Raw genomic sequence first — 24,557 nt, 5'->3', positions numbered from 1 at the left:
ACAGTGAGGGGACCTGGGAGGGCCTTCGCTTCTTGGCAGACTCAGCCAGACAAGCGTCTGAAAGCTATACTGATCGCTGTCAGTGAGTGTGAAAGTACGGTGACTTTGGAGGGGCCAGGAGAGATAAGCGAGAAAGGAAACGATCGCGTGGAAGGATAACGGCCGAATTTGCACACTGCCAAACAAATCCTGTGCTCCAGGCATAATGCAGATACCCCATCCATACAGAAGAGAGTTCACATGAAGAGGCACAGAAGAAGCAGGGGGTGATGTGTTTACAAATTACGGCCTATCTGTGTGATATTTGAGAGTCAAACCCTACGACAAATCATTTTGTTAAAGAGCACACACCTCGTTAGCAAGTGAATTTTGCTGTTGTGCCAATTTTATCCTAAATTTCAGGCTTACTGGAAATTACACAGCATAATTTCAGTCTGGTTTCTTTGAGCAATGCTAAAGAAATTACTCATATAACTTAAAAATCAACTTTACATTCACAACCACCGAGAACACCCTATTAATTAATTAATCCTGAACTGGTGTCAACGCCTATATTTTGCCCAAAAGGACATTTCTAACTTGAGACGCAGACCCATCAACATTCAACGATACTTCCATTTAGACTTAACCGGCTGTTAAATTACATTTATCAATTATCCCCTTCTTTTAATGCTTCCAACACAATTTACACATGTAAAACATACGTGTTCTTTTTTTAAATAAAAAAACAAAACAAACAAAAACAAAGCAGAATTAGCAAAGTATTGCCAACTGTTTGTGTCTCCCGTTTTTCTATAAAAACCGAACACGGCACTTTTGGACAGCACAACTTTTTGTCCTTCTTGTGACACTGTCCTTCAACCCAGATTTAACCTACCATTGCCATTACGCCATCAAACATGTAAAAAAGTAAATAAATAAATAAAATGGTTTCAACATGAGTGACAAAAAGCTAATCCACAAATGAATCCCATCTTGGTGTCCATAAAGGGGACATGGTAAAGCCTGCAATACCACAAATCCGCAAAGGGCTTGTGCAAGACGTACTGCTCGCAACGATTTCCGAATGAAAGCCAGAATTCATAAGTAGAAGAAGAAGATCTATTTGCTTACATCCTAAATCTGCACTCAGCGCAGAAGAAATATAGGGAGAGAGGGAAAAAAAATCCCTGTCAATTCAGGGAACTCTTTTATGACTGGTGATGAGTGATTAGACTTTGGTGTTGTTGATGGGTTGTTAAGCAACAAACCATGAAAAGAGTCAATCTGCATTTACTCCTCTGTGTTTAATATGAACAAGTAAGCCAAGGCAACCTAATGCGATTTATAGTGTCTAACATCCAACTAATGTTGGTCTGTCATGTTGTTGCTTGCAGAAGTCACTTTAATGAGGACAAGGGGCAAAAAAAAGAAGCCTTCAAGTGGGATTACAACAATGCTAATATATAATCGCTAGTTGTACGTTTAGCTTGGAACGTACAGTCAGCCAAAAAAAATCTCACTTCAAAACTTAAATCTCAACATAATTACGATCAAGTTGTGCAAAAAAATTGCATTTAAGATGCCAGAGCTCTTTAAAACAAATAACTTTTTCATTAAATGACTTTGCAAACTCTTCATTCTTTGCTAAGGTTAGTAACTGTGCCAAAAGTAATGAGTTTATGACCACTCTTGTTAAAGCTGGATAGTCTCTACAATCTTCAAGTGTCCATGATCATTTATTTAGTTTTTTAAGATAATGAAACACATGAAAATGACCCTCATATTCAAGTGTTTGACTCCGTTCCATCACTCAAAATTCACATTTCAAACACTGAACTTAGTGCAGAAGCCATTCACACAAAGACAAAACCCTGAAAATTAAAATATAAATCCAGAAATATGTTAATTCATTGCCACTGATGAATAGTTTGTGGTTGACCATCAGATTAAGAGGACACAAAAAGTTTTAAGTTTAGGGCCAGAAAAAAAAAAGTCTCATGGAAAACTTCAGATAACACTCTCAAACATGTTTTTGAGCCGCGTGTAGGAATGTCAATAGTCATTCATTAGTAACTCAGTCTTGATCGAATTTGAGCATTAAATTATCTGTTATATCTGTGCATCCGCACTTTAATTAAATCATTTCTACATCAAAAAAAGCTTAAAAGGTGCTGTACTCCAATTCATTAAAACCATTTTCAGTCATTGCCTCAACTGAAAACTACATGTCAAGTCTCAAGATATCATTATAAGGTCAGTGAAACCACTTATGAAATTGATATATGGAGTGAAAATATTCAATACCAATAGCTTTTTCATTCCATTCACCTCAGTGCACCTAGCAGATAAACTGTTCAATTTCTCAAGGCTGACCAACTCTTTTCCAAATGCATTAATTATCTCCCTTGGCAGACACTGGGAGGCATTCCACTGAAAATACTTTTATTAAAGAAAAAGGCAATCCACACATCCTATTTGACCATGACTGAAGCTCCAAACAATACCCCAACAGATAACTGGAAATTAGTAAGAGATAGTTGAGTTCCTGTGACAGTTGGCCTCATGATTTAACATCAGGGTCCATGTCGGAATAAATGAAGCTGGGAATGAAAAGACAAATCATCACCTCAATCTTACTGAATGGGCTCTTTCTGAATTTAAGTACTGCACTTCAGGCTAATTAAATTTTGGCTGTATCGCATTTTTTCAAATCTTGCAATAACTAATAATTTGTACTATGCCTACATATTTTCCGGCCTCATAAGACCGGGTGACGATATGAGTTTCAAAAGAAATACTGTCATGTAGATAACATGTTAGTGGGTCCTTGATGGAACATTATGTGGCGTATTATGACAAACATAAAATAGTTTTCTACTCAAAATTCCATAAGATGAAACAAAACACATAACACAATGGATCTCGTGCCATCAACAAAACTGCCTTGACCATTATAGGACCTCCTTTTTAATAAATGACAAAAAGATGTAAGGTCTCAACAACAAAACTTGTCAAAGCTTGAGATTTAAAGACTATTAATTAACCTTTTAATACTCAAAGATTCTTGAGTACAAACATTTGGACCAGTAGTGTTTATTTGGATATAATAAAAAAAAGAAACAATCTAAATAGGTGAAACATATTCGGAGAACTAGTTGAGAGAAGAAATGAGAATATTGTTGTGAGTTTAAGCATGAAATGTTTAAAAAAGGCATTTCACTTTCCCAAGGACTTAGCATTTAATTTATATTCTGTTTTGTTTGCTTAAGTATTTTTCAAAGCATAATTAAGCAAAGAAAAAGAAAAGAAAATGCATAAACTTATAAGCTACTGAAGCAAGAACTCAGGTTTTCACCACAGGGACACCATTTTCAATCTTGCATATAAAACATAAAGCAGAGGTTAGGCATAGCAATGGTAAGAAGAATTTATCAGAGCAAGTCCAACCACATATCAGCAGGGCAAAGTAATTGGTGAATTGGTGAATATCTTCCTGATGTTGAAGCTTACTCAAAGAAAATTCTTAGATCAACACCGCCATCTGCTGCCAGCAGGAGGTGTGCTGATAGTCCAAGTAAGCCATGCAGTGAATAATCTCTCAAAAGGGTTCAGGATTTAAAATGGGAAGAAAAAATATGAAGACACTTGTCTAAACTTCATAGCTACTGCAAAGTAATGACCAAGAATTGTGATTTTTTTTAAAAGAGATCAATACTCCTCATGAAACTTTATATTAAAAGTTTATTTATATTGAGGCAAAGCTATTCCAGTGAATTTATACCAATTACATAATGATAATAATGATATTAGAGCTGCAAGTTACAGCCACCGGTGCATCTTATTCAGCTAATTACTTACTGATGATTGGAAAAGCAGAATAGTGTTAAAAATGACAAGGAAATTAGAAAAGTTTGCTTGAAATTGATAAATTTACTTCATTTTCAATAATACCTGAAGATTGTTTATCATTTAACCAAATAATTATGACCTAATCTAAATAATGTCAATTTTGTTGTTAAAATGAAAAAAAAACTTCATTTTTATTGAGTCTACATAATAAATCAGAGACCTGACAATGATAAAGAACAGTTTGTCATAGTCAGGCGAAAGGAAGGAGGGGTCTTTGTACTCAAAATATATTCGGATAAGAGAAATTTATCAGGACTGACAAATGTTTCTTTAAATCCTCCAGCCAATGTTGCTTTACGATGCCTCATTATACACAAGTCACACGAATCACATATTTCATGGCGTCCAGTTTCACTCACACACTTAAAGTTGTGTTTTGCATGACGCAATCAATGCCTGCGAGTCCTCATCTTGCCCACTGGGACAGACCTAACCTGGCACTTTGAAAACGGTGGCTCTGTTTGCCCAATAGATTTCATTAAATTAAGCTTAGGTTAGGCTCTCTTTCCCTGATCAAAGCCACCGCTAAGAGCCATGCCATTCTTCTCCCTCTGATTTAAGCAAGCTGACCCCATCAAATAGGATTTTCATTTCCTTTTTATTTATTTATTTATTGTACACTTTGGCTTACTTTTTATTTTGCTTAAGCTGCTGTCTGCTTTGGCTACTACAATGTCTGTTTTGTCGTGGCTCAGCACCTGTGAGATCCCCATGGCCCCCGGTTTTATCACAATAAAGCTGTCACCCAACAAGCCAACAAAGCTACACCTCATATATATATATACACCTTTTGGGATGGTTGTTTGATAAGTTGTCTTTCTGGATGAAATGGCTGGGTTTCTGAGGTCAACTCCAGCCCTCTGTCTGAAAAGGAGAAGGAATGAGGTCTCAAGCTGGCACACCAGTGGTAGAATTACTTCAAACCACGGGTGAATGAGAGGATGAGAGAGCAGGTTAAGGGGGGAGACACCCGTGGGAGGCCAGTAGGGGGTGGGTTATGGGGGGAGATTTGGTAGTGAGGGAGTGGAAAGGCCTTGATATCCACAGAAAGCACAACAAAGCCGGAGCTTTTTACATTAAAAAGAAAGGAGATTGCCCTTTTTTCCACTCGATGCCTTTTCGAGCCGAGTGTCATGTCCTCGCTAGGCCGGCAGGAAGTGAGAAGCTGAGCTCAGCTATAGCATTTGGCACATCTGAGACACATCTGAGGGGGCTGAAGTTCTTGCCTTCTGAACACTTGCATCAGATTTACGGGAGACGAGATATACTAGATGTAACTCTGTGAGGTGGGTGATCCTGGTTTAAATGTGCGCTGATTTCACCGCGCCACACGCAGAGGTGTAAAAAAGAGAAATTACAGTCAAACAGGGAGACTCACAGTTAGAAGCCAGTCACTGCTTTTTTATTTTCCGGACACCAGGATTATCCTACGGCTACCTTCTGCTTTTTATTTCAGTACAAGCAATTACAGACACGACTTAAGTATGCAGCGATGTGCGAAAAAGAATTTAGACATCATCATACTCTCTAAGGACTGTGCACACCGGATTTTTGCATTATAAAGTATATGGAGGAATGCCATGTTTTGCCAGGGTGAAGAAACAATTTTTGTCACCAGCACATGCTCGTAAGACAGGGAAAAAAGGCTAGAAACGAAAATTAGCACCAATATCGGCCACAGCAGGTGTTAACTGCTTGATGATTAAGCATGGTAAGAGTGGGGAGAAGAAAAGTTAAAGATTAATCGTCAGCCAATTAAATGCCCATGGCGAGAAAAGCAAGCTGTTTTGGCACAGAGATCTCTTCTATGATCTCAGTTAGCACATCTCAGTGGCGTGTTCACAGGTCACTAGCACATATTATTTGAATCTAAATGCGGTGTTTGTGCATGTTTACTTGTTTGGAGTGGTGAGGTGGGGGAATATAAAAAGTATTTGATGATTAGATACCAAACAAACATTCAAGAAAAATAATGAGTGTTGGTGAAAAGCATGGGCTGTAGTAGTCATCTGAGGTATAGATGGGCAGTATAAATATGTAGTTTTTCATATGTGCATAAGTCTATTTTGAGTCTCGCAACTGCTACTTTTATTTTGACATTTTGTATCAAATCAAAATTACTCAACACTTGGAATTCTGATTATATAGGCTGTGCATTGTGCATTATTCAGATGATCATTGCACTGTTTCCCATTACTTTCTGAAAACCTTCCCATTAAACTTGAGCTATCCAAATATCCTCCAATAAATCCTCTACAAGCGAAGAAAAAGTTCAGATTTGTGTGGAAAAGTACACACTTTATTCATTTCAAGGTTTGGAGAAAAGTTTGTTCGTTATTTTGGCCAACATCTAAACTTAACACATTAAGGAGAAGCCTTTGCTGAATTTCCTCAACAGGACTTCAACAATTCAGTATATATTTTTCCAACTCATTCTGAGGCTGTGGATTTAAATCACATAAAATTTGATTCGTGGAGGGACACGTGCTCTCAAGCTCAAGGTCAGCGGCTCTTACACTACGGGTTTATTATCATGTTATGAGCACCAGCAAAACAAAACTGACAACAGAAAACAACAACAACCACAGAAAAAAAGATATAGTTAAAGATACGTTACCACTACAATTTTTCTTATTATAATTATAATGCCAACAATCAATTCAAAATGCTTTCACAAGGATCAATTTAAAGATATAATAATTAAAATAAGAGGTTAAAAAAGTTTTGGAGTCAATTGCACTGGATAATTGCGTATTTCTGAGTATTATTGATTACGTGAAGTACCTTGGGCAATATTGGTAGCTCAAAATGTAGACTAAAAGCAAGTGACCCAAAAGACCAGACTGTTCATTAAGCTTTGATAAATCAAGCCAAGACATACAGTGATTTATGAATTACTAAACAAGGCCAGATTCTGCAGCAACAACACAAACACGCACAACCCATTCTCGATAGGCATTGCTTGAAAGTTCAGATATGAACTCTGAATTAACCTCTGTGGATGCACCGCTGAGCTTCAGTGCAAGTCTGTTTGCGAGTGCAGGAATTACTGTGAGAGTGAGAGTTACACGCAAACAGTCCACAGTTTTTGGTGTTTTTCTAACAGTAAAGATAAATAAATAATGATGCAAATTTCATGAGAAAAGAAGTGTTTTTCGAGGATTACTGTTTAATTATTTGGTTAATTTACAGCTATTGCAGAGCGATGGAAGTATGTGAAGCCTTGAAATGTCATGAAAGGGATTTATGCACGTGCCACAAATTCTGCTGATTACTTACAAAAACGATGTGTCTGAACAAAGGCGGTGATGGAACAAAGTGTTACTACATCCTCTGAAGAATTATTAGCAGAATATGGTCATGCACAAAACGGTACTGTATTTCGCTATTGGACATGTGACAAAAAAACAAAACAAAACAAAAAAAAACAAGTAACAAACGAAGGCAGATTGATTGGTCAGGGGTTCATCTTTTTGGTAAGATAATGACACAAAACATTGGAACAACAGAACTGCACGGTGGCCTTGAAAAGATGGAAAACCATCACAGTCTCTGGACTTCATCCAGCTCGCCTGAGTGGAAGAAAAGTAACCCACAAATTCAACACACGTGTGTCAGCAGTGACTGGTTCCAAACCAATTTTCCAAATGATATTTCTTTGAATATGCATTTATTTTATAATTTAATTTCTGAGTTTAAAAAAGTTAGGGTGTTTGTTTTATGATGAGTAGTTTATAGACGCTTATTTATTATGGAGCATCATTTACACTCTCAATAAGAACATTACAACTATTACAACTGTTGCATTTGCATGAGAATTAAAAAAAACATTTCATGACATATTGAAATACTTACAAAGTCTTTCTCAAGCTTTTCCATCTCCTGTTTATAGCTCTTCAGCCTGCTGTTGTACATGGCTCTGCTTTGGATGGGGATCTCTCGCACCTCCAGGTCCATCTGCTCCAGCTAAAACCCACAATTCATCCAATTCATTTAAAGTCAAACATTCCTAACAGAAATTTTAAGAGTCATTTCAAAATCGAAAGAAATACTTGGAATATAAAACACTGCCAGAGTGACAGATTTAGAGCTCATTATAATACAGATTTACATTAAAATATTAAAAGTACAAAATTGACTGTATATGTACATTTTTACATTTAAAAGTTTAGGTTTTTTATGATCATATTTCCTGTACCAGCTTTCTGAAAAAAATTTTAAGGGCAAGTTTTACAGTTGTGTGCTCCCTTTGAACACTTTTGAACAGATTCAACTTCAGCAGCATTAACTTTAATATCCTCCAGTGCCGATTGTAAAATAAAACGCCTTCTGCTGGTGTCACTCAGTTGTGATAAAAGTTACAACAGAGGAAGTATGTTCTGTAAGTACACAATCAAATACGAGGGCTCCTTCATTGCCATGACACGCATGGGCCCAACAATGTCTGAGTGAATGAAGCAAAAGTACATCTGATGCATGGGTAGACAGGTCTCTCTGTGGCAGATTTGGAGGGAACTCATCACTATGGCATAACAAGACAACCGCAACAACAATTTGTTTCTGTCAGGTGACTTTGCTCATGTTTAAACAGCAACATGAAGACACCCACCCAAGATAATGGCTTGAAATGTGTCATAGGGGTGTCACTTAAAAGCAGATTATGGGAAAGTAATCATATGAGGAGGAAGCCTCCTTTCCGCCATGTGAAGTATGTGTGCATGTGCGTTATGTCTACATGTCATGTCACCACCAGGATAATACAGGTGCTGTTGTCTGGTGCCAGTGAAAATTGTCCCCTCCCTCTTTCCACAAATTCATTATTTAGGAAATGGGAAGAGGAGAAAATTACTGATCAAAGACATACCAACTCTCTGACTTCTTCAAGCTGTTTGTCGACATTTAGAACCAGCTGTGTCTTCTCCTCTGAAAGAGAAAAAAACCCAGCAACATATTGATCAGCCGACGGAGGAACAGCGCTTCATGACAACAGCCTAACTCCCCCGCAACGGGGGAAGAGAGGGGGAGAGAGAAAGAAAGAGACTGGGAGAAAACAACACACGAGGACACATTTGAAGATATATTTACACATTCTCTCCACACGACGAGCCAACATTTGATGTCTCTTAGTTATTGGCGTCTATGAGGCCTTTGTTGGTTTCTGTTGAGGAGCAGCGAGACACCTCATGCCAACTCAAAGGGAAGGGAGGTGTCAGCTTTGCTCACTTGCCAGAAGTATGAGTCCCACTCAGAATGACTAACGCACTGTTCTACACCTCACCCCATGGCTGCTCTACCACATTACCCATTGAAACTCATTAGGACTTAAGAGTTCCAGAGCAGCGTGCAAACTACAGCGCTTCCAACAGTTATTTAAGGCAACGGCATTATCACTTTCCCTACATCTACATGAACTAGTCTTTGTCCTGAAATTAGATCCTTGCCAAAGATTTTGTTTGTTCATGGTATGCGGTATGGTGTTTACTAATCAAGCATATTTATGTTAACTTAAAAACAAGAAAAAGAAAAGAAAAGACCATTGCCCAAGGCTTTGACATAAAGTATAAGCAACTTACACATATAGTTTAATAATAATAAAGAAAACAAAAAAATGAAGTTAGGAAATAAATTCTCTTATGCATAAATACCATTAATAACATAAAAAATATAAAAGAGGGTAAAGAAAATAACATTTAATGTCATCTTAACATGCAGCCTTTACTTCAGAAACTTTGGGTTAAGAGATTTATGTGCATGTTACTTTATCACACATCCACCATATGTCATTGTTACACACCCCTGTGGTAACAGCACTCCCCAGCAGCAGCAGCCTCCCTTAAGTAGAACAATGCACCCACCACACAACAGTTTGAGGAAAAAGACAAAGCGATCAATGTAATGCAAAAGTGAAGCCAAAATAATGTCAGAACCATCCCAGACTTGAGGTGTTGTGGAAATCTTTTGCTAACCATGGTGTGAGATATATCATACTAAATTTTAAATAGTTTAGAGTACATTTGTAACACAAAGTTGTGTTAATGTTATCAGTGCATCAGCATATCACAACAGTCAGTCAGTCAAAGTGCTGATCTTGTAGTATATTTGGTTTAACAGTTTAAGAGGACACCTGTGGACCTGATATACTGACAATAAAAATTATGTTAATTATTACATTATTTACTAAATATATTTTAAAAAAAAAATATTACATTATTTTTATTTTTTTAAAAATCCCAGAAAACAAAAAGTGACATAATTATAAATTCACAGATAAAATTTATCATTACAAAAAGTGCAGCATCTTAAACACCAGCTCAGTATTGAGTACCGATGGTAAATGTTATTTTATCAATACTACTCTATCAGACCAGAGGTGATGCCTACAAAGTCAAACCAATCTTACATTTTTTACAGTAATTAAGAAATTCTGAAAATGTTATTTGCTTTTGAAACCCCAACAGATGTATTCTAATAAAGGTTTAAAAGCAAAGTATGAAAAGCATTTTAAGTAAAATACAAACAAAAGTAAATCACAAGAACACCCAGCTGTGGGACTGCAATAAAAAAAAAAAGCTAAGCCAAGATCTTTGTTTCTCAGGTGCCATAGGCCAACATGGCCCTTAAATTCATTTTTAAAACCTGTGTCCAACCTTACAACCTCTATAGTAAACAGCCAGAGGCAATTCAGTGAAAGATGAGATGACGCTTTCGTACTCAGGCTCAGGCCCGAGCTAGAGGGCTGTGAAATATGTATGGCTATTTACCAAGACTAGAACCTGCTGACAGACGGATGAGGAGTTTTGTACACAGAAGTAAGGCAAAATAAAGAAAACAAAGGGCTTCGTATTTTTCTTTTACTTTTTATGTTTCATATTTCAATGCCAGTGATTGACAAATAATCTCTTGCCATGAACATTCAAACGTGAAAACTTGGAGCCATGTTTAATAGAACAAGGATGTTGAGTCTTGTTCTGTTCATAGTATTCTTATTCAAATTTCTTCTTGATGCTGAGTTTTGGAGCAATGTTGAAAATAAATAATATACAAAAATTAATGTATAAATATTTTTTTAATTGTTTTGTGAACATCTAGGACATGTTTTCCACATGCCATGGCCATTATCAACAACATAACATGCCAAGTAAAAGTAATACAAGAACAATGTTATGGTCCCTTTTTAAAATATTAAACAGAGGGAATATCATGGGCAAAATGCATCCACTTGGGTAAGAACTTAAGAAAAACTTAATGAGTAGGAAGGGAATTGAAATTCAACTGTAAACTATTCCATTGGTGTCAGAAAACACACAACAACTACTTATGGTTGTAATGCATTTTCTAGCTTTGTACATATTCATACAGGCTTCCTCTGACACAGTCAACAGATGGTGAGAGGAAGCAATGAGAAATTACTCTGCGGAATGGGCTGCCATGAGTCTTCAAACATGCCAATTCCAAACCAGAAATATTCAGTCAAGCGAGGTTTTGTGAGAGCAGCGCCTTTGAAAACCCAATGAGCAAGTGTGAGCCGAGAGGACGAGATAAAGCTTCCAAATATGAAATCTGAAAACTTAAAACAAACTACTAGTTAACACTCACTGTAAGTAAGTAGTAACAATTGCTACTACTCAGTTAGGTGTGGACACCAAAATTTTAATATGTAGTAGTTCAGCCTTAAATTAATTGTCATATCCACCTTTAGATATATATTTGCCACCATTTTGGCTTAGTGTAGCTGTAAACTAAAAACACCCAGTGTATTGCACACTGAAAAATACCATTTAATTTTGAAAAGTGACCGTAAAAATAGAAGAAGGTGCTGTGCAGAAAGGCTCTTGCACTGAGAAAAAAAATACAAACTCAATGACTATTTTGTCTCAGCTTATAACTGTGATTGGTATTGAGTGGTGTCAGATGACAGTGTAGCTGTTTATACATCTGCCTAACAAGCAAACGCTACGGTTCGATCCCAGGAGGAGACATAAATCCCTGTGGGGTTCCATCAGGAAGGGGATCTGGGGTTTTAAAAAAATCTGCAATGTCAATAGTGGAGCTATTTACTGTGGTGATCCCTTGTGAAATAAGGGAGCAACTGAAGCTCAACTTTCTATTATGTATTCTTTGTATTAAGTCATTTTAAATAGGAAAGTATTACCCATTGATATGTCTACATTCATTTATGGGTATGTTAGGTGCCAAGTAAAAGTATTACATTTTAAAGTTAAGTCACAACTGGCCAACTAGCTCTGGCCTTTTCCATGTCATCCAAACTCATGTTTCCCTTCCAGGCTTAGCCAAATCCACAAGCTGCCCGTCTTTCAGCTGCCTGCCTGCCACCAAAACACTAATGCAGCAATCTGGTAAATCTACATGTAGGAAAAACAAGATGGGAAGACTCAGAGCCAGGTGGTTAACAACATCTGTAGGTTTTAACCCACCTCTGAACCCTCTTTTAGTGCAGGGCTTCACAGTACAGAAATGTAAACATAAATACATTTTAAAGACTCCCTTCAAAGAAAAAAGTCAAAGCCATCCATTCGTGCCTAGATCCTGCAGAATATAAATTACAGTATCAAAAACACAGGCTCAGACAGTCAGGATTTCATGTTTGAAACCTACAGAACCAAGTATGAGAACTGGTGATGAGAAAGGAGGTTTATCTAACATTAAAAACATATTACTATCTGAAAATGTAGTCAAGTAGTGCGGTGCGATATTGCAGATTTTGGTATTGTTCTGATACCAAGTAAATACAGGGCCAAAATTGCCAGTACTGATACTTTAAACTAGAGATGGCACGATACCACTTTTTTATGTCCGATACCGATACCGATATCATAAATTTGGATATCTGCCGATACCAATATGAATCCGATATAGTGTGTTTTTTAATCAATAAAAGTTTTTTTAATATCTTGCTGCATTTTGTATAAGTTTATACTCAAGTTTAAATAAATAACAACACTAAAGCTATTCTGTTATACCTGTATGTAAAAAATACACTGCGCCCAAAATATTTCATAGTTCAGCAACACGGATCAATCTAATAAACTTAAACCTACTCCATCCTCCCTATTCTGGTATTTTAAAGAGTACTTAGCAGAAATATTAAGCAACCTAACTAATAGGGTTGCAAACTCCCAGCAAAAAAAAATAGGGAACCACCCTCCACCTCATGATGCTTAATTGATGTAATCAAATTTAATTTGATGCAGGGGGAAAATGCACAGAAATAAATTATTTTTCAAGAATAATTAAATAGATTCAACATCTTTCTTCTACAGAATTGCAGACTGCACAGATGGTATCTTCCCAAAGGAAAAAGTAGTATAACTTACTAGGGTATATTAGACTTAACAGTTACTATATACAGTAATGGACTTCTATATATTTTACATCAGATTAAAACTTTGGGTGTAAGAGTCAGATAATTATTTATTAAAAGCTAGACATTTTAAATGAGAATAAGAAAGAAAAGTATGTCTTTGTGCCCCCTTTTTCCTGTTCATGCCCTATCGGCCCCCCTGGCTAAACTTTGCTAGATCCACCCCTGCACAGTTACCAGCCGTCAGCTAGGTAGAAAACAATCCTGGTGTAGAAAGTAATATTAAATAAATTCTAACAACAGCTTATCAAGCTTAATAGTGCTGCTGTTGTTCAGCCGCTGGTTTCCTCTTTCTGGTGAGAAGTGGGCCAAAAACTAAGAAGAGAGACGGACTCGTGACAGAAAAGCCGATCAGCTGATCATTAAGCAGTTTCACGATTGAAGTAGCAGCAGGAGAGAGAGAGAGAGAGAGAGGCAGTCGCTCCATATATCTGTTGTTAAGCTTAACGTGGGAATGCTTTACATTCAGAGATGAACTTACACACTTGCTTTACTTCTCTCTGGGAAAACTTCGGCGGAGATGAAATGCTGGTTTGGTAGCAAGGCTACAAATACACACAGCTGCTCTATCACGTGATGCATTCTGCTGTGACATGCTATGGTTATGAGCCGAGTTACGCCATGTCGCAAGTTTTGTGAGGTGCTTTTTTTATATTTAATGGATCGGATTACATTTGTTATTTCTCGCCGATATCCGATCCAGTAATTTGGGTCAGTATCGGACCGATACCGATACGTAATATCGGATCGGTCCATCTCTACTTTAAACCTACATAGGCAGCTTATGCTGGGGAGAGCAGTCACTCACGACTTAAAAGATGGCTCATCGTCAATTTGCAAATAGTGACTATTAACACACTCTGATTTTTACTTTCATTAATAACTGGTTAACAAAACAAAATACACCTTACAGCTTTTCAAACTGAGTTTTTTTGAGACCTAGAATGTAAATGTGCCTGTCTCTAAAGGTCATGTCAACTTCTGTTGTTTGACATTTTTCATAGTGTATGTTTGAGGTATATTTTTTCATTTCCAAATAATTATTAAATTTAATTAATTAATTTAATACAATTCAGAGGGCTACATACTGAACTTAAGGGGATTTTTTTTTTTAAAAAGTATCGATCTGAGTATCAATACCAGAATTGCTATTGATACTATCAATATTTGTGCACACTTTTTATTTTAGCTCAGTTCAAAAGAGTCCAATAGAGTTTTGTTTCTCCTCTCTGCTGTCTGTTTCACTGTGTGCGCAAGCATGTGTATGTCTCTTCTGCTTCTCCTCCGAAACTGATACACGCAGAGCAGAAGAGGGGAGAAATACCCAAAGTCGTTCCACAAACAGCAGTCTTAATAGGCCTGAACAAGTAAAATTTACAAAAACTAACCAACTATAAAAAGATTACCACTATGCAGATGTCTCTCCAGCATCTTAAGTTGCCCAGCTCAATAAGACATGACTATATAGGAGAATATCCTACACAGTAATAAGGTGTTCTCCAGCTGCCCTAAGTTATCTCAAGAAAGTTTCAAAGCTACACCTTTATCAAAATTGTGGTCAGACATGTTAAAGAGGCTTCCTATTGCACAAAACAAAATTAGAACATAATGCTTTTTCCACATTTCAACAAAATAATAATCCTTCTTAAACATAAAAGAGAGCTTAAAAGACACCATTTGCATGCCTTAATGTTAAATTCTCACAACCAGACAAAATTACAAAGACAGACAGACATCACAAGCGACACTGTCACTGGTTTGCTACTGAAGTGTCGCTCAAGTGTTTATTTGCATCAAGCATATGATAGGTTGAAGAAAAAAAATGGACGTCAGCTCAACTTTGATTTGATGCACATAAAGCATCAACAAGTGTCAGGCGTCAGTTTGTAGCTTCTTATCAGTGGTGTGAACACAGCATTAATTGCTGGAAGCACACATGGACCACACCAAAAATTCCTAAATATGTTTCATGTATGTTGAGCTTTCAGTTCTAATTATATCACAATAAATAAAATTTTGTGATAAAGTTTATGAAGACAGAGTCAGATTTGTACTCCTACAGCATCAGAATCTATCAATGAGTGTTTCTAAAATGAAGGAGTTGCGGGTAATACAAATGAAGAGGCAAAAAAACTCTAAGAAGACTAGACCAGAAGCTACCAGCTAATACCCGTGTTTTCATTTTAAAGAATCCACAAAGTCACACTTGAAGAGCTACAATTTAATAACAATCTATTCTAAATACATCATTCAAAAAGTGTTACATGTGGCTTTGGTTATGTCTGAATTAAGTCTGATAGAATGACAGAATGCTATCACTTTAACAAACTGATGAAACCAGCAATGTCTTCTTCTTACAGCTTGTCGCTTTAAGGGTTGTCACAGCAGACCATCTGCTTCCACCTCATCCTATCAGGTGCTCCTTCACTACATGCATGAATCTTTTCTGTGGTCTTCCTCTTTTCCTCCTTTTGTCCAATACATTCACTATCCCTGCTCTCCACAGTTCCAAACCATCTCAGCCTTTTCTCTCCACCTTTGTATGCAAACTGCTCAATCCGAGCTGAAACTCTGATGTACTCAGTTCTAATCTAATCCATTCTGGCCACTTCCCAAAAACATCTTAACAACTTTCTGTCTTGTGTGGTTTTATTAATGATCTGTCTCCAAATCATACATCATAGCAGGTCTCAATACCATCTCGAAAAACCTTTCCTTTTACTCTTGCTGTTGTCCGTCTGCTACAAATAAACTCTGACACTATTCCGCCTCTCCTGTACTACTTTCTTTACTTTTCTTGTGCATTGTACGTTGCTTTTATTTAAACTCATCCATCTTAACTGTTACATCTGTCTCCCTCTTATTCACATACATGTATTCTGTCTTGTCTATTGACTCCTCTTCTTTCTAGTGCATACCTCAACTTACCTCCAGGACCTCTTAAACCTGCTCCCTACTGTAACTGCAGATCAAAATGTCATCTGCGAACATGAAAGTCCACAGAGACTCCTCCCTGACCTCATCTATCAACCTGTCCATTATCACTGCAAACAAGAAGGAACTCAGACCTGATGCTTGATGTAATCCCACCTCAAACTCCTCTGTAACTTCTACTATGGACCTCGCCGCTGATACACTGTCCTTTGTGCAGGACAGCATGCACGGATGAACCAGAGTACACCATCTACAGCTGCATCCAGGACTGTGTTCTGAAGATCAATGAGAAAATTTCTGAAACTGCTAACCTTTTGCTGGAAAAGCCGTCCACTGAAGGTTACATTGCTCTAATCCAAGTACCTTCAGTGACTGCTGTTATGATTTAACGCTATATAAATAAAAGTAATTGGAATGTAAAGAGCTAAATAAATAGTCAACCAAAGACACGCTTTTAAATATTTAAGTCAATACCAGGATAAAGTTATTAGTCCATCATATTAGTTACTAGGCCCTTGCTAACATATTAAGAAACGTATGCTTTCAAACTAAAAACAACACTCCCCAAAAGTGTCACTGAAAGCTGCTGTGATATCAGTGCCATTCCAAAACTTAACTTTTCCAACGATGATTGTCCACAAAAACATCCATAGGTTTTTCTTTATGGTAAGTATTGGCAAGAATGTCATACACTAAATCACTATGATAACACTAAAAGATTACTTCAGTTGAATAGTTTCAATTAATATTAACCTACTCATTAAAGTTATTTGAAGCTTCTATCCTCTTCTGAACACCATAAACAGAGTTAGGATGTTCTTTAACACTATTTTCACACCGGCTAAACCTATCAAAGACATACCAAGATAAGAAGACGGCCACATATACATGACACATTCTTTTTATATAACAAAAACTCTTTTTGTATAGCTGTGTTTCACCACTAGTTTGACCAATATTTGGATTAAATCACATTATCGCTACCGTTAGCTGCCTTGTCAGCTGAGACTGGAGCTAGCAAGCCAGATGAGCTTTAACAGCTTATAAATTAAACTCTCTTACCTCCACTTAGTTTGGGAATTCGGCCAATTTTATTAGTTATTTCTGCGGTAATTGTTCCAAAGTCCTGCTCGTATGCTTCAAAGTCTGAAGACATTCTGGTAGTCGAGTTTACAACAGGTAACTAGCTTTCTGGTTGACAGTTAGCTCAGAATAACAACAAGCCTCGAATGGAGCTTCTTCCTTGAGTCACAGTATAATGTGCTCGGTAAGGAACTTGACTTTGTTTTCACGTTTTCGACACTGAAAAAGGTTCGAAAGATGGACAGAAAATGCTGTTAATTTCAGCCCGAATTTGAATACATGAATAACTCTTGTAGTTCTGTGCCGTTTCGGTGATAGACTACTACTTGGATTAAAAGGTATCTACAAGTGGTGGAGGGTATTAGTTTCTGAGACACCATGAGGAAGGTTCCTCACTGTACACAGGAAAATTTTATGAAAAAAATAAGGAAGTGACCAGGTTGGTGATTTAAAGTGACAGCCTTTTGTTTCTATTTATTAAAAACAAAGCATTTGTCATTTAGGTTATCTTTGTTTTCTATTTGCCCCTCGTGGTAAGTGTTCAGCATGCTACGTTATTAGTGTTTATGCTGGTGACTAGGCTAGCTATCTAACGATAACTGCTGAACCCACGGTGCTAACGGAAACACAATTTTAGAGCTAAAGGCATAAACTTATCACCTGTCTGTTGATTTTTTTAAAATCGGAGTTGTCTAACGCATAGTTTTCTGTCCATTACTGTGCAGTGATGGATAGAAGACTTGCATATAAATCGTAATTATTAATCTTTTTTTTTCTGGCGAGAATTAGCTAGCTTGGTAACTCAAGCTAATTAGTCAATGAAGCAAATGCTGTGGTTCTGCTTTTAGTATGGTCATTTAATATTAATACAAATCCAGCACTGTCTACATTAGTGTGGTATGTTTTATTGCCGTTTCTGTACTTGCTTTTAAGTCATTAGCTAAAAATGTTAGTCATGATTGTTCAGTATTTTTATTGCAACTACCGAGGAGTTGTTTCTGTTTTTTAAAGCACGAATAACATCTTTTTCATTAGCAGTATGACATAAATTGTGTTGTGAAAAAGTATTTTGCACATTTGTCACATTTACATGTTTCAGATAATCAAGCAAATTTTAACATTAGACAAAGATAACACGAGTAAATGCAAAATGCAGTTTTTAAAGGATAATTTAATTTATTAATGGGGGGGAGGGGGTATCCAAACCTACGTAGCCCTGTGTAAAAAGGTTATTGCCCTCTAAAACTAATAAGTGGTTGTGTCAACCTTGGCAGCAAGAACTGTAGTCAAGCATTTGTTATAACTGTCAATCCGTCTTTCACGTTGATGTGGAGCAATTTCCGTCTACTCTTTTTTTGCATAATTGTTTTGATTCAGCCAAATTGAAGGTTTTTTTGAGCATGTTTAAGATCATGCCAAAGCATCTCAATCGGATTAAAGTCCAGAATTTGACTTGGCAACTCCAAAAATGTTATTTTGGTTTATTTTTAACCATTCAGCGGTAGACTTGCAGGTGTTTCTCATTTCATTGTCCTGCTGCATAACCTAGGTGGGCTTGAGCTTCAGGACTCAAACTGAAGGTTGGACTCCTGGCTCTGTCGCTAATTAATTTCACTGCTTATGATTTAAAACTGCTTTCGCCCTCTCTTTCAGATGGGAAACTTGAGTCCATCACAAAGACCGTGTGCTTCAGGGATTGACAAGAGAGGATGCTGCTCTCTGCCAGGACAAGAAATCGTGGGACACAGAACGCGTCAGTAGCTCAAGGCTGGGCCTGTTCCTGGATACTCAGAGGACGAGAAAAAATATGTGTATCACCTCTACCCGTGACTTTGGGAGATAGCAGAGCAAAACACTAACACATCGACGTTTGAAATTTCTGGAGTCCAGCAGCCAAAATACTAGAACTAAACTAGCTCTGAAAAAATGAACTTCCTGTCAACCTTTGTGACCTTTAAGAACCTCCATGAGGTTCGGAGATTGTGCCACTGGGGTCCAATCATAGCCTTGTCTGTCATTGCTATATGCTCCACAATGGCAATTCTAGACTCCATTATCTGGTACTGGCCTCTAGACACTACAGGGGGGAGCATTAACTTCATCATGCTCATCAACTGGACTGTCCTCATACTTTACAACTACTTCAATGCTATGTTTGTTGGACCTGGATACATTCCTCTTGGCTGGAAACCAGTAAGGATAAGTTCATATAATTTTTTTAGCACACAAACATTAGCAAGCATGAACTTATTTAAATGTTATAAATCTATATATTATCTGACACATGTGTCTATGCTGAAACAGGAAAATCAGCAGGATACCCAGTACCTACAGTACTGCAGAGGGTGTCAAGGCTACAAGGCTCCCAGGTCCCACCACTGTCGAAAGTGTAACAGGTATTTACATTTATTACCAAAACAAAACTTGATGTTTAAACACAGTCAAAACGGTTCACCTGTACAAAATAGTGTGACAGTGAATGAGAGGAGAGCTTCTCCTTTAGTTGCTGACTAAAAAGGTTGTGGGGAGTGGCAGAAAAATTCTTTGTGATGGAAAAACACTGACTTGTGACCAAAGAAATTGGTTCAGGAACGGGGCATTACAGCTGCAAAATTACTGAGCTATTGGCAGCACACCAAACTACTATTGCAGAAGAAAACATCCCTTAAGTGCATGTTATTTCCTCTCATGCAAGTATCACTCCATTAGAGTGCTCCATACCTTAGAGCACATCATTAGTGATTGTCTATTGATGTGAAATGTCTGTTTTTGCAGTTGTATGATGATTGAAAAATGAGCTTTGACTGCAGATTATTACTCTTATGTCCTGTTACTCCTCATCTCCATTCCTTCAGGTGCGTGATGAAAATGGACCACCACTGCCCCTGGATCAACAACTGCTGTGGCCACTTGAATCACGCCTACTTCACCAGCTTCCTGCTCCTGGCTCCACTGGGTTGCTCACACGCTGCCGTTATCTTCATTATGACTATGTACACACAGCTGTATGAGAGGGTGAGCTGTCACCTGCGCTGGCCCCACCATGCTTTTGATGTCCTGTTATCACAGTTCTAGGCCGAACCCCCACCAGGCTAATAAAGCTGTTTCTTCTTTCTTCACTGCAGATATCATTCGGCTGGAGTACTGTAAAGATTGACATGAGTGCTGTGCGTCAATTTCAGCCCCTCATGCCCTTCAGTGTGCCTGCCTTTGCTGCTACACTCTTTGCCTTAGGTTTGGCACTTGGCACCACTATTGCCGTTGGTATGCTTTTCGTTATACAGGTGAGTTTTTCCTAAGTTTTGCAAACTTAACAAACTTTTGGTTAAAAAAAAAAAAGAGAGACATTTGTCTGATTATTTTACTCATAATCCTACAAAGCCACATTAGATCTTGCAAGCCATGTTTTCACTTCAAGACAAGAGCAGTGTGGAAAACATCTGGTGAAGATCTGACCAGAGAGCATATTGTGGCGTATGTAGGCATATCAGAAGTAAAACTGTGTTAGAATTCTGCAAATGCATGGATCCATACTCCTACCTATTTATATGCAAATAATGTAACAAAGATGGTTAACATAACATAAAGGGACAAAGAAAGACAGTGCATAGCATAAAAAAGATAAACTGCATAGCTGTAATAAATAAATGGTAACTGAAATTTCTTAAGCAAGAAAGAGTGAAACCAATTTTATAAGTTTAAAGCTTGGACATGTGTAGTATATATCCAGCTCCAATCAATACTCCAATAACAAAGCAGTTTATTTAAGGAAATATAGGCCGAGAGATTGCTAACTCTGATAATGAATGTCTGTCCTTTTCAGATGAAAGTCATCCTTCGAAATAAGACTTCAATCGAGTCGTGGATAGAGGAAAAGGTCAGAATGTCTCTGCTTGATTTCCCGTGACTTTGATTCCTGATAACATTTTGAGATATCAGTGTCTTTTTCTCTTGATTCACAAACAGTAATCTGGGATGTGATTTTTATATTCACGCAATACTGAGGGATTTAAAAGTAGTTTGTTTTGTTTTGCATTTGATCATTGCAGTACTTCATATTTAAAAATGACCGAGACACACGTGTTATAGTACCCTCTGACAGTACTAGAAAATGTGTTTTCTTGGTTTGCTTGTCTTTCTTTTAATAGGCCAAAGACAGAATACAGCACTACCAAACAGGGGAGGAGTTTATCTTCCCCTACGACCTCGGCAGCCGCTGGCTGAATTTTAAACAAGTCTTCACGTGGTCGGGGACACCCAGAGGCGATGGCATTGTATGGCCAGTCCATCCCAAGTGTCACCAGCACACCTTAACTGTAGGTTGAGTTGAGTAATGTAGACATTACTGATTATGTTTTGTTTGTTACTGTTCTGTCTTAAAATGAGAAAAAACATGTTTTTGTTTGTTTAACTCCATAGATTCAGTGATGACTAATTAGACATTTCTTATAAAAGTTCAGTTTATAAATAAAGTTTGTACCTGTTATTTCTCCTTACACAGATTGAGCAACTGAAACAGAAAGCTGATAAACGAGTGAGAAGTGTAAGTAACCAAGTTAAAGAATAAATACTTTTCCACAAAATCAAAATGTGATAAGACTGTAGTTTTCAATGCATATAACTGTTAAGTGTTGTCAGGGGTTTATTTATGCATTGCATGAATTTGTCTTATTCAGTGTGTGCAACAAGCAAAACATACAGGTCAAGAAGAGTGTATTTTCATGCTGAAGTACTAGGGACTGATACTAAATAAACACTGTGGATCATATTTATAATCATATCATGTCAGGAAATTGATGAGCTACATCTTAGCTTGTAACAATCCAATACGCCATAGAGAATGAAATTAACAGATACCTTAGTGTAGATCTTATAATCAGTACTGTGAAATTTGTCAATGCACTAAGATTAAAGACTTTCTACACATACATAAATAACTTTTAACTGATGTTCAGAGCAGTAGAATAACCATGTATCATATTTGCCTTGACCAGCAGGTCCAGTACCAGGCAGTAGAGGATTATAATGGAGCTTGCTGCCCTCTCAGCAAGGGTTTACAAACTTTTTTTAGAACCCCCTGCACCGAGGAACCCAGGATCCCTTTCTGCAAGGGGGATACCATTCTGGCTACTCGTGGTACCAAGTAAGTTTGTCTGCACAGAACTACTGTTTCCTGTTTGGTGTTTGATTTTGAGTGTGGTCAACCAGCAGTCTAATTAGCATGTCATAGTTTCCACTTTCATGAGTCTAGGGGTCCACTTGGGTCTGAGTGACAGATTCCACAGCTTGGTCATAAGTAGACCACATCATTTACAGTCACTCGTCCCAAGCAGATCCTAGCAGTCAGCCAGATAGCCAGTTACTAATTTCTTTCTACTTGCCACCTTGGTTTTCCGAGTGCATTATGGAAAAACTGGGATTAACACAGAAGTCAAACAACAAGTGTTTGACCTGTAAATGCCTCACCTCCAGCTGCTAATTCATGGTACACCACATACCTTAGTGCAGCCTTTAAGGGGTGAACCTGGCCCCACAGGCTAATAAGTTTTATAGGTATTTGATGAGTCTTTTTTTTTTTTTTTTAAACTGTAATTTTTTCCTTTAGATGGTGGATGTATGGAGATAAAGTTTTGAGTGAGGAGCAACTGAGAGGTAAGGAATTATTGTCCCATTGAATTTTCAAAACCACTGTAGCAAAGTGTCGTGTAAAGTCACTGTAACAAATGTGTAACTTTCTATTTTTTTTGTTTGGCATTAAGCTGGAGAGCGTATAAGAGGATGGTTTCCAAGACGATGTGTGGAGAAGTGCCATTATGACACAGCAGCAAGTGATACCACCAGTGATAAAAAAGTCAATTAATACATGTCAACGGGCTTGATGTGTTAAACTCTCAATGTTTATAAGCATCCACTGAAGATGTCATGCCCGATCCTGCAGGTTTACCATCAAGAATTTAAAATTTTCGATTTCTTGCACATTTCAGTGCCAACTTATATTTCTAAGTAGTTTTTTGAGTCTTGCTGAGCACTTTTTATTTGTGGAGAAGTCATTAGAGGAACTGGTCCCATAGGCTCAGTTTGATTCCTCTGACCAAAAATTAAACTCAACAACCGTCTTAATGTCCAAGAGTCCACCAGACTATGGTGTAACCTTGTTATGACTAAACTTTTTACTTGAACCTGTTATTTTTCATTTGTGTTGGTATTTCTTTTTTGCTACTTATGCAAAGCCTCTGCCCACCAAACTTGAGGGCATGGAACTCTTTCTACCTTATAGAGACATTTCATTTTCTTTTTTTCTTTTTATTAATTATTTTTGTGAAAGTAAATTGTTGGCCTCAAAATATAATTTGAAAAATAAAGAAAGATCTCCCCCAAGAGTGTTTGTCTCATTCTTTGTAATAGATTCTCTTGTTTGTTAATTTTTTTAAGACATCTTGGACTTGTAAAACGTGCTACGTTTACATTTGATAAATTGTAGATAATTAAACCCGCCACTTCAGTCAAACATTTGTATAATTTCTTTAATAGTACCTTCAAATACAGAAACAATTTACATCAAAGTTCGTTCTGCAGTTTATAATTAAATAAGTTGAATGTTTAATTTTTCATTATAATATTAAATTTATAGACAGCTCTGCCTTATTTTTTCTTTAAGGTGACCAAAGAAAACTAAGCGATGAAAATAATTAAAAATACTGGGTTTGTCATAAGTTAAACTAAAGAATGACAAATTGGTCTATAAGAGGTGGAACATGGGTGCGTTGGCACACTTCATTAACAGGCAAATTTCAGTCTAATTATTTGTATTCTTGTTTCTGTATCTGTTGTGCCTTATCTAACTTTTATGTTCTTTGTTTAGCATTTCATATAAATATTACATTAAAGTTGGTAGTATTTACTATTATGTAACAACCACATATTACATAAATTAAAGCAGCATGACTTCATAGTAGAAGAGGGCATGCTGCTGGCCTATCTGCAGTCCAAACCTTTGACCAGTAGAAACATCTGGAATATCATGAAACTAAAAATATGACAAAGACCCAGGACTGTTGAACAGTTAAATTCCTATATCAGTGTGGGTAAGGTTCAAGGTTCTTTATTTGTCACATGCATAGTTATACAAGTATAACACACAGTGAAATGTAGCCTGACACCTCCTCGACATGTGCAAAAATGGGGGGGGGGGGGGGGGGGGGGGCTAGAGGAAGAACATTATATATATATATAGTATATAGGGTATAGGGTAAGAAGCTTGACATTA

General features: G+C 37.3%; 2 protein-coding genes across 10 annotated transcripts in view; one reads left to right on the top strand and one right to left on the bottom strand.

The window, feature by feature from the left end:
• The window catches only part of vti1a (vesicle transport through interaction with t-SNAREs 1A), a 114,438-nt gene extending 97,029 nt beyond the window's left edge, over positions 1-17,409 (bottom strand). For all 4 annotated transcript variants that reach the window (XM_085171103.1, XM_085171100.1, XM_085171104.1 and 1 more), the window contains exons 1-3: positions 17,270-17,409; positions 8,756-8,814; positions 7,747-7,857 (exon numbers count right to left, since the gene is read on the bottom strand). In XM_085171103.1, coding sequence (XP_085027229.1) covers positions 7,747-7,857; positions 8,756-8,814; positions 17,270-17,363 — 264 coding nt within the window. In that variant the 5' untranslated portion in view covers positions 17,364-17,409. The remainder of the gene's footprint in view (positions 1-7,746; positions 7,858-8,755; positions 8,815-17,269) is intronic.
• On the top strand, positions 17,363-23,668 carry zdhhc6 (zDHHC palmitoyltransferase 6). 6 transcript variants are annotated; one of them, XM_085171098.1, is made up of 11 exons: positions 17,363-17,474; positions 18,944-19,483; positions 19,595-19,686; positions 20,146-20,305; positions 20,416-20,574; positions 21,114-21,167; positions 21,439-21,606; positions 21,792-21,833; positions 22,285-22,433; positions 22,896-22,942; positions 23,050-23,668. In XM_085171098.1, the coding sequence occupies exons 2-11, from the start codon at positions 19,217-19,219 to the stop codon at positions 23,148-23,150; spliced, it is 1,239 nt and encodes a 412-aa protein (XP_085027224.1). In that variant the 5' UTR covers positions 17,363-17,474; positions 18,944-19,216; the 3' UTR covers positions 23,151-23,668. The 6 variants fall into 6 exon arrangements, with proteins under 6 accessions (XP_085027224.1, XP_085027222.1, XP_085027221.1 ...); XM_085171096.1 differs by lacking the exon at positions 17,363-17,474 and adding an exon at positions 17,516-17,628; XM_085171095.1 differs by lacking the exon at positions 17,363-17,474 and adding an exon at positions 17,618-17,729.
• Positions 23,669-24,557: the final 889 nt, after the last annotated feature.

The sequence above is a fragment of the Neolamprologus multifasciatus genome, chromosome 8 (assembly GCF_963576455.1).
Source record: "Neolamprologus multifasciatus chromosome 8, fNeoMul1.2, whole genome shotgun sequence".
In the NCBI taxonomy this organism is placed as follows: Eukaryota; Metazoa; Chordata; class Actinopteri; order Cichliformes; family Cichlidae; genus Neolamprologus; species Neolamprologus multifasciatus.
The sequence above is the reverse complement of the archived record's forward strand: the minus strand, read 5'-3'. Positions and strand labels throughout refer to the sequence as shown.

Excerpts from the sequence above, each read along its gene's own strand:
- zdhhc6 (XM_085171098.1), top strand. The coding sequence starts at position 19,217 with ATGAACTTCCTGTCAACCTTTGTGACCTTTAAGAACCTCCATGAGGTT. Across the intron at positions 20,306-20,415 it reads ACACACAGCTGTATGAGAGG|ATATCATTCGGCTGGAGTAC; the intron begins GTGAGCTGTCAC and ends TCTTCACTGCAG. Across the intron at positions 21,607-21,791 it reads GTCACCAGCACACCTTAACT|ATTGAGCAACTGAAACAGAA; the intron begins GTAGGTTGAGTT and ends CTCCTTACACAG.